The sequence below is a fragment of the Salvelinus sp. IW2-2015 genome, linkage group LG9 (assembly GCF_002910315.2).
Source record: "Salvelinus sp. IW2-2015 linkage group LG9, ASM291031v2, whole genome shotgun sequence".
In the NCBI taxonomy this organism is placed as follows: Eukaryota; Metazoa; Chordata; class Actinopteri; order Salmoniformes; family Salmonidae; genus Salvelinus; species Salvelinus sp. IW2-2015.
This window is the reverse complement of record NC_036849.1, coordinates 30,534,286-30,544,913: the sequence shown is the minus strand read 5'-3', so window position 1 is coordinate 30,544,913 and position 10,628 is coordinate 30,534,286. Positions and strand designations below refer to the sequence as shown.

The following is a 10,628-nucleotide window of genomic DNA, read 5'->3' as shown; positions in this document are numbered from 1 at the left end:
TGGCTGGAGGAGGAATAAGGTCTGGGACTGTTTTTATGGTTCAGGCCCCTTAGTTCCAGTGAAGGGAAATCTTAACGCTACAGCATACAATGAAATTCTAGACACTCTGCGCTTCCAGCTTTGGGCCAACAGTTTGGGAAGGCCCTTTCCTGTTTCAGCATGACAATGCCCCCGTGCACAAAGCGAGGTCCATACAGAAATGGTTTGTCGAGATCGGTGTGGAAGAACTTGACTGACCTGCACAGAGCCCTGACCTCAACCCCATTGAATACCTTTGGATGAATTGGAACACTGACTGCGAGCCAAGTGTTATCGCCCAACATCAGTGGCCCGACCTCACTAATGCGCTTGTGGCTGAATGGAAGCAGCAATGTTCCAACATCTAGTGGAAAGCCTTCCCAAAAGTGTAGGCTGTTATAGCAGCAAAAGGGGGGGACCAACTCCATATTGATGCTCATGATTTTGAAGGCATGTTTTGAATGGCCATGTCTGTAATTTTCTGTAATTCCAAAAAGTAATAATTCATGGCTTATGACGTGTCGTATGCTATCTGGGGGCCCGACCTCCATCCCCCAGCCTTGTGGGGGCTGCATGCTACGCTAGAGGAGGTTCCCACTGTTATCATGCTAATTCCAGCAGAGGTCAATAGTATTTATCAAGGACGACAGTACTGTTAAAATAGTGCTACCAAAACCTTGTCAACACTTTTATCATAACTTATTTCAGCAGCTGAAACGCAAAACAAAAGTCCCATTTTCTGCGCAAGATAAAAATCTCAAATAGAAATTTGAAGAAATGGTATGCCGATTTTATTGCCAGTTTCACCTGACCATCAGTTTAGGACAATGGCTTCTTGAATGACAAACTGTTGCAAATGAATGTGTTCATCACTTGTTTCCTTATGCATTTGACACAGGCTCAGTCACCAGTGAGGATCCCTACTGTTGGTTCTTTACTGCATTTGACCACAGGGCTCAGTCAAACCCAGTGAGCGAATCCCTACTGCATGGTTCTTTACTGCGATCTGACACAGGCTCAGTCACAGTGAGGATCCCTACTGTGTTCTTTACTGCATTTGACACAGGCTCAGTCACCAGTGAGGATCCCTACTGTGTTCTTTTACTGCATCTGACACAGGCTCAGTCACCAGTGAGGAGCCTACTGTGTTCTTTATGCATCTGACACAGGCTCAGTCACAGTGCAGATCCCTACTGTGTTCTTTACTGGCATCTGACACAGGCTCAGTCACCAGTGAAGATCCCTACTGTGTTCCTTACTGCATTTGACACAGGCTCAGTCACCAGTGAGGATCCCTACAGCTCAAATATATTTGAATCGATATATCAAGATGCATTGGGAAAACTAAGTTCACACACACACACACACACACACACAAGCGCGTGCGCTAAGGTCTGGGAACAATGTTAACCTTATCAGTTAAAATTAAACAATGATTGTCATTTGATCATATAATAACTATTTTCATAATGCTTGTCATCAGGCAAGATCGGAACTTATTCTGTGCAAAAAATATTATACAATCTACGTTTTAAAAAAGTACAATACATTTTGTTACGTGACAATTTAACATTCTATACATAAGAGGCATACAACGACGGATATAATTTACCTTTAAATCTCACTAAAAATCATTAGCCAAAGATATGACCAGTAAAAAGACAGTCCTAAACATCCCATGACTACAGTATATATCTATCAACACAGAGGGACACTGAAAAAATAGTTTTTTTGTCATATGATACCGTAACTTGAATTCTGCAAGATTTGGCGCTGAACAATTGGCTTGGAAAGACAAACCCTGTCTTCCTACATCAACAACAGTCAAAAATATTTAAACAAAACCCCTGAGGGCAGTGTTTTATCCTGACCACATTACCTGACCAGGAAAAACTCCATAAGAAATCACAGCGAAAACTAGTCGTGAATCACAGCGATAACTAGAGTCATGAATCACAGGATAACTTAGAGTCATGAATCACAGGATACTAGATCATGAATCACTGAGGATAACTGAGGCTATGAGTTTTCCTGGTTAGTCATATGGTTGAGAAACACTCCATGCCCTAACCATACATATCTGAGGTAAGTAGGGAAACCACCATCAGATCAGTTCAGTGGCCGTCTCATATGTAGAAGTAATTCTCTCGGCTAGCAGGACTACTACGTCATCTGTGCTGCTCTCTGCAGTCACTGATGCTCTGACTGTGCTCTACATCAGAGTCGCCTGCTGTCTTCATCGTACTTGACAACGATGGTCCGCGTCTACCAGCATCTCACCGTCGCAAGGGTCAGTCCACACGCGGGCCTCTGTTTCCACGGCAACCACCTCCCCCATCTCCCCAGAAGACGATCCAGGCGGCGTGTCCTTTGTCTTGCCTTTAGCCCGTTGGACAGCCAGTTTCTCGATCTCCAGGTGTAAGTCTTTGTTATGTTCTTTCCACTGGCGGTACTTCTAGGACGTCAACTCAGAGTCTCCAGCTCCCACCTTGTTGATGAGTTTGGAGCTCTGCCTCTTTATCCTAGAAGCACAGTGAGAACAGATGGCCATTACATTAACAAAAATTCACAGAAAGTTCCAAGCAATGAATGCGAGACTGAGGGGACAGTGCAAAAATCCCACATAGTGTTCAGTGTTAACATATCAAGCACCATCACCACTCATAGGCCACCTCAACTGGCCAGCAAGCCTCCCCCTGGCTACGTGACCTGAGCACGAGTCAGGAGATTCCCCTGGCTACGTGCACTGGGCCCAGTCAGGACTTTTCCCCTGCTATAGCCTGAACCTGCGGGACCAGTCAGGCATTCTCTCGCACCTGCTGAACAGTTACTGCGACGGCCAGTCAGAGACTCTCCCCTGGCTTATGGCTGACCTCCTGGGCCAACAAGTCAGGACGATCTCCCCGTTTGCTAGCGTGACCACACACACCATACCGCCTGGCGGGCCAACGCCAGCTCAAGATATCCCAAGTGAATAACCATCCCAACAAGCTGGCTACGTGACCTCACCACGCCGCACAAACGGCTGCACGCAACGTACCCACTCCAGTATCCATCCCCACTGGCTGACCCCAGTGAGCTGGGGCCCAGATCGAGACTGTCCCGCTGGCGGCATACAGTGATCCTTGGGGAGTGCCCAGAAAGCTCCGAAAGAGCTTAGGCTTTCCCCTGGCGTCAGGGTTCACACCCTGTCGACGCGGCCCTAGTACACCCATATGATAAACAGCCGCCAGCTTAATAAACACTGACACACCATACGCCCCTGCTACAAAACATTATAGGACACACACCAACCACGGCACAACCCTGCTGAACTTCCCATATGAACAGCCAACGCACTACCAAGCCGTGCAATATCTCCACCGGTTTGAAAGTCTCATGATCACCATCTCATTGACCTGAATCCCAACCCGTATAAAACTCCATTCAAGTCAGCATCTGTAAATTGGCAGGGGAGACGCAACCAGAGCCGACACTCAATAACTAACAATTGTAAAACCTTGCTGCAGTAATGAATTGACAAGAACAAATGGTAGCGACTACTCGTCATGAAAGGTGTATACCAATTCACAGAGCAATGGTGAAATACGGACCAAGAACAATAATTAAGAGTGCCATAAGACCTTGAAACATGGGAACAAGATCCCCGGTAGATTATACATACAGACACCAGACCAGCAGATGGGTGCCAGGCAGAGAGACCACTTCGCAGATACTATCGAGTGTACTGAAAAGACAGACCTTACCATGTTTGAATTATGACAGACCATTTGCTCGAGTGTCAGGAAGTTCAGATATTCTCTTAAGGGCACATACCAACATAGTGGCACAAAATATTTCCTTTCCCTGATCACGTATCTCAGTAACCATAAATCGCGCGTGGTCTGACATTAATATTGACAGTCTGGAATGTAGTCAACCATTCCACCATCAAAATACCCAGGACATTATAACAGCCAACTGTGGAATAAAGTCACTGGATTTTGTGAATGTGTAAGGAAGTGCTATGTAGTACGCTCTTCAACGGTATACCCGCATCATTGGCTCAAATTCGTGAGGTGTGGGAGCCGCTGGGAGCATCCCTGTGGAACGCTGTTCTACCTCTCTCCCCCCCGCAGGACACCCGCTATTTCCCAACCCTGGTTATCCGATCGCCTGTCCCACGCGGACCCCAGACATGGTATGAGGAGTCGGTGAAAGGAGTTGAGGCGGTCTATCTCGGGAGCGCGACAGAGACAAGGGGTCATGTGTCCCAAAAGCCTGCGGTGGAGAACAAAAAGACGAACAGAGTAGGGAGCCAGCACAACAGATGGATGCAACTCAAGTTGTATAGAGAAGAGGATGTTCTTAAAGTTAGAAGAATTGTACCCTCGGGGATGTGTCGCACACACAGTGCTGCCATCTAGATGTGTTAGGTGCCTTTCCCCAAACATTTCTAGCTGGCCATGTGGTAAAAGTCTCGATGCTTTGCGTGTCAGGGTGTGAGCGTATGAAAAGTAAGAGTTAATTTCATATTCTACAGAATGAAGTGTACAACGAACATCCACAGAACTCTCACCTTTTAAGTAGTGAGATGTTGCTAAATCAATTCATCCCTCATTAGAGCACTAGATGTTGGGAAAGGCCACACTATATTGTGCATTATACAGAGGACACTATGAGAGGGGTGTTAAGCATCTAGTAAACGCAGGATGCTGTCCATGTGGACTCCCAATGGCATTATCCACATACTAGTCTGCGCGTTGTACTATTCCTTGGGGGTGGACCATCTTGATCACACGGGAAGCTGTTGAGTGGAAAACCCAGCACGTTGCATTCTTACACACTCAAACCCGTGCGCCTCACCTACTACCATCCCATTCAAAGGCGTTAATATTTTGTCTTGCCCATTCACCCTCTAAATGGACAACATACAAATCCATGTCTCAATATTCTCAAGGCTTAAATCTTCTTAAACCTGTCTCCTCCCCTTCATCTACACTGATTGAAGTTAGGACATCAAATAAGGATCATATCTTCACCTGGATCACCTGGTCCATCTGTCATGGAAAGAAGCAGTTCTATGTTTTGTACACTCGTATACCTTCTCATCCAGCCTATGTTGTAGTCCTAATGTCCTATTTGTTTTATATGCTTTCATCCAGTCAATATTTATTTTGTGTGATATGACTGTGTGTAGTGTTTAAATGAATGTATTTGCTATGTTATTCTGCGTCATCATTATGCGTACCTCCTAATGTTATTGTGTGTTCAAATATTACACTGCTTGAGATACATTGTTTGATCAATCTTTCCAAGTGTTTGCTTGATGTGTTATAGTTATTCATTGTGCTAATTTGTCGTGAATAATATTTCCTTGGTCGAAATGCGCAATTTTCACTTCAGATTACAACAACCACCAAGTTTGCTGATGTGAAATCATTTTTTCCAAGTCCAGTTGTCCACGTTATTAATCAGTGTATTTTCATATGTCAGCATTCAAAAATTGTTTCCGCAGTTTGACAGATGGAATTGAACGGTTCCGTCTTCGTGAAAAAGCTGTATTGTTTAGGCCCGAAGTGCTACATGGTGAAGTCCTTAAAAAACGTGTGGGATTCTTGTGCCCCGTAAAACTGTATACAAGTGTGTTCATTCTCTCATTCTCTGCCCTATCGAATATGGCCTTGTGATTTAATTTCCCTCAAATGTGGAAGTGGGTTTTAGGATGTAAAAACGTCCAGTGACCATGGCTGCTCAAGTCTGTCCAATAGCGCGGGGCTAACACGTGCTTGAGGTACAGATGGGAGAGGATGCTCTTTGCATACAGAAATTGGTACGCAAGCCCTGTGGCGGGATACATTGAAATAGTCCCATATGAGGAATGATGTAGGAAACAAGGTGCTATGGTGCACTTGGCCGGTCCTGAAGAGGCTACATGATCAGTATTTATATAACTTAAATAGTTGCCTTCTTTACGTACCCTTAAGGTAAATATATTAAAGAACAACAACAACTATAGATAAAATTATGTCTGATCAATATTCATTGTAAATGCTGTTACCCTTATTCACGATTTATACTATTTTGTTATTGATGTCCCCTGTTAAATCCACTTCAATCAGTGTAGATGAAGGGGAGGAGACAGGGTATAGAAAGATTTTAAGCCTTGAGAATATTGAGACATGGATTATGTATGTGTACCATTCAGAGGGTGAATAGGCAAGACAAAATATTTAAGTGCCTTTGAACAGGGAATGGTAGTAGGTGCCAGGCGCACCGGTTTGAGTGTGTAAAGAACTGCAACGTTGCTGGGATTTRCCAAGCTCAACAGCTTCCCGTGTGCATCAAGAGTGGTCCACCACCCAAAGGACATACAGCCAACTGTGGAAAGCATTGGAGTCAACATGGGCCAGCATCCCTGTGGAACGCTTTCGACACCTTGTAGTCCATGCCGCGACGAATTGAGGCTGTTCTGAGGGCAAAAGGGGGGGAGGGTGCAACTCAATATTAGGAAGGTGTTCTTAATGTTTTGTACCCTCAGTGTAACTGTTAGTTTCCCAACTTTCTAGGCCATGGGGAAAACCACTTGGGGAAAYAGGTCTTCTTTCAAAGACGACCCAATTTAGAGTATAACATTGYTTGAAGGCCACACTACTTGGAGAGAGGACACTATGAAGGGCATAACGTCGGTCAAAGAAAGATGAGACTACCTGTGGACAGAATCCCCATATGGGGCACTTAGAACAATAAATAATCATTTATTACACTTTCATAGCACTATTCATAACATAAATACATCTCAAAGCGCTGTAAAGCAACAAAAAACAAGCGATTTAAAAACAACATCATCATTAATCATCATGATCGACGGTCAAGAGACAGAAGGTTGAGAAAGTTCATGGTTTGAGCGAGGTCAGCGAAGGTCAAAGGGGCGAGCCGGGAGCAGCACGTTGTCATCAGTGTTTCGCCATTCACGCCGTCTGAGGCCTTGTAGTAGGACTCAGTCAGATGAAGTTAGAGTGSTGTACTAGACACTGGACTTCACTACTACCAAAAGGCAGCAGCCCACTTGGATGAGTCTACGGCAGTCATGAGGTGCCAGAAAGCACACCACCCTTCAATGGTAATTCAGGAGTAGCCTTATYTCTTACATGCTGACCACAACGCTCGCGTTACGTGCGCTCGCGTTGCAAAATAAATGTACACATGCATGTTATTCAATAATTTCATKCAAACTGCTTGACGCACTGCAAGTCCCGCCTCTCCCATCTCCTCATTGGTTTTTAGGAGCATATACCCACGTGGGTGATGAAAGATGAACTGAGGTTTACACTCCAGTCCAGTTGGTGGTGGTAATGCACTTTAAAGTTAGTTGCTGACCGCCATATAAAGTCCATAGAAGAATATCCACCATCTTTGGTCTCAACTCTAGGTGTGTAATGGAAAGGTGGTTACTGGACTGTCAAACACTGTCCCAATGACTGTCAAACACTGTCCTGACTGCCATTAGGTACCGAGATGAGATCCTCAGACCCCTTGTGAGACCATATGCTGACACATGCACATTTGTGGCCTGCTGGAGGTCATTTTGCAGGGCTCTGGCAGTGCTCCTCCTTGCACAAAGGCGGAGGTAGGGTCCTGCTGCTTGGTTGTGCCTCTCTAGCCTCCTCCACGTCTCTGATGTACTGCCTGTCTCCTGGTAGCGCCTCCATGCTCTGGCACTCGCTGACAGACACAGCAAACCTTTGCCACAGCTCGCATTGATGTGCCATCCTGGATGAGCTGCACTACCTGACCCACTTGTGTGGTTGTAGACTCCGTCTCATGCTACCACTAGAGTGAAGCACCGCCAGCATTCAAAAGTGACCCAAAACATCAGCCAGGAAGCATAGGAACTGAGAAGTGGTCTGTGATCACCACCTGCAGAACCACTCTTTATTGGGGGTGTCTTGCTAATTGCCTATAATTTCCACCTTTTTTTCTATTCCATTTGCACAACAGCATGTGAAATTTATTGTCAATCAGTGTTGCTTCCTAAGTGGACAGTTTGATTTCAACAGAAGTGTGATTGACTTGGAGTTACATTGTGTTGTTTAAGTTTTCCCTTTAATTTTTTTTGAGCAGTGTACATTACGTTGTTACAGGTGTCAAGCTCATTGGCATGTGGCAGTAGTGCGTAGGAGGGAGGTTCCTAGGTGTGACAAGTGTGCAGAAGGGCATGGGACAAAGGAATGTGTAGCATAGGGGAAAGTAGTGGTATGTGTTAATTGTAGGGGTGCCCATGGGGCTGGGGATCAGAAATGTCCCGCGCGAGAGAGGCAGGTTGAGGCTCCCAGGGTTAGAGTAGAAGTAGTTGTCATATGGTGAGGCAGTGAAGAAAGTAGAGMAAGATGGGTCAAGGGGAGGGATCCTGAGAGGAGTGGTGTGAGTAGTAGATCTGTACCAGTACAGAGGGWWAAARCAAKAAGTGATATATGTTTCAGTAAGATTGGATTTTTAGCATTTATAGRAATGGTTATCTGTACTGCAGGGATGGAATGTAAGTTGCAGAAAATGTAGGATGTGGTGGCAGCTGCAGAGAGGTATTTAGGTGTGCGAGACTTAACATCAGAAGAGTTACAGGGTGTGTTAAGTGGTGGTGTCCCATCCTTTCAGGCTGTTGGCCTGAAGTAGGACTAAATAGATTTAAATAGTGGAGTATGGTGTTTATTTATTTATTTTGTATTWTATTTTTAGTGAGTGTAGTGTTAGATGGTAGGGTAGTTGTTTATTAAAGCAATTTTTTTCAAGCTAAGAACAAGGGAGTTGTTAGTCTAGTAGGTGGCGGTTGGTAATGCAACATTTATTGGATGCCAACTACCGTTAAACCTCATCGAAGAAGAAGACTGAAGGAGGAGATATTACTAGAAACTAACTAACCTTTTATCTGTGGATTAATTATCAGAGTAGAGGACCTTGTGCATTTCAGGTAAAATAACAACCCAATGTTTATATCCCAGGACAAATGAGTTAGCAACAGTAAGCTAGCTAGCTAAATGGCCATGAATGTTTCATGCATTTCGACCTGTCCCCAAATTTAATATAGGTGGTTTGTTTTGATATTTCAAACTGAGCGTCCTGATGGCGTCTTTTGTGGATGGACAAAATCAACTCGCGATGGCACGAGCGTGCCTGGTCTAGTCAGCATGTTAGTCCTCCATACGGTCATGGTCATCCGTCATCTCTGTACACCACTGCCTCAGGGCTTTTTCTCCATCCTCAACCTCTGGACAGTTGGCATAAGCGAATCAAAACATTGCATGCTAGCCAGCTAACATTAGCTAGCTAGCCAAAAACCAACCGTCAACTTCAGTCTTGAAAACGTGCTGGATTCAAACTATAATAAGCTAAATCAATAGTTCATTCATAAAAACAAAAAGTTAGTAGGGAAAAATGCTATAAAAACAATTCATTATTACAAATACTAACAAAATCTACAGGAGCGCTCTGCCTTGGTGACCTCAAGGCAACCAATACAATATGAGATCACATAAGTAGCGCACTTAATAAGCAAAAGGAYGGACACTGCATAGTTGGAGAGGCTTTAAGCTCTGAGGCTTGACCCTAACCTTGAGTGTGCTCTGCAGCGCGCGGAGCGTGTGGGCRTTCTCATTGATGACRGGGTTCTTGTTGCGCCGGATGAAGGACTTTCGGAAGTGGTCTTGGGTCTGTGGCTGCTTGCTGCCGATCAGGGACACGCCGCCCTCCTTCAGTCCGTGGAACAACACGTCCATCTCATCCTCTGGAGCTCCTGGTGGGAGGAGGGACAGAGGAAGGGAGGGGGGAGAGAGAGATAGAGGTTGAGAGAGGACAGAGGAAGGGAGGGGGGATAGAGAGAGAGAGAGAGGGAGTTGAGAGAGGGAGAGAAAGGGAGGGGGAGAGAGAGATAGAGGTTGAGAGAGGACAGAGGAAGGGAGGGGGAGAGAGAGAGAGGTTGAGAGAGGACAGAGGAAGGGAGGGGGGAGAGAGAGATAGAGGACAGAGGAAGGGAGAGGGAGAGAGAGAGAGAGAGAGGACAGAGGAAGGGAGGGAGAGAGAGAGAGAGAGGACAGAGGAAGGGAGGGGAGAGAGAGGACAGAGAGAAGGGAGGGAGAGAGAAGAGGACAGAGGAAGGTAGGGGGGAGAGAGAGAGAGAGGACAGAGGAAGGGAGGGGAGAGAGAGAGAGAGAGAGACAGAGGAAGGGAGGGAGAGAGAGAGAGAGGACAGAGGAAGGAGGGGGGAGAGAGAGAGAGACAGAGGAGGGAGGGGGAGAGAGAGAGAGAGGACAGAGGAAGGGAGGGGAGAGAGAGAGAGGACAGAGGAAGGCAGGAGAGAGAGAGAGAGGACAGAGGAAGGGAGGAGAGAGAGAGAGAGGACAGAGGAAGGAGGGGGGAGAGAGAGAGAGAGGACAGAGGAAGGGAGTGGAGAGAGAGAGAGAGAGAGGACAGAGGAAGGGAGGGGAGAGAGAGAGAGAGGAGGACAGAGGAAGGAGGGGGAGAGAAAGATGTGGCTGTAATTGTATGTTTGTATGCATGGTATGTTTTCAAGATCTCCACACCAATAAAACTTAGACATTTTATTATTGCTAATGGAATATTTGAAAAGTATTGGA

The 10,628-nt window shown here is 45.7% G+C and overlaps 1 protein-coding gene across 1 annotated transcript in view; it reads right to left on the bottom strand.

Moving 5' to 3' along the window:
* Positions 1–2,062: 2,062 nt before the first annotated feature.
* Positions 2,063–10,628, bottom strand: part of LOC111968393 (connector enhancer of kinase suppressor of ras 1) — a 62,179-nt gene continuing 53,613 nt past the window's right edge. The window contains 3 exon segments of the mRNA XM_070445068.1: positions 2,063–2,518; positions 2,520–2,540; positions 9,606–9,841. Of these exon segments, the coding sequence (XP_070301169.1) occupies positions 2,255–2,518; positions 2,520–2,540; positions 9,606–9,841 (521 nt within the window). The 3' untranslated portion in view covers positions 2,063–2,254.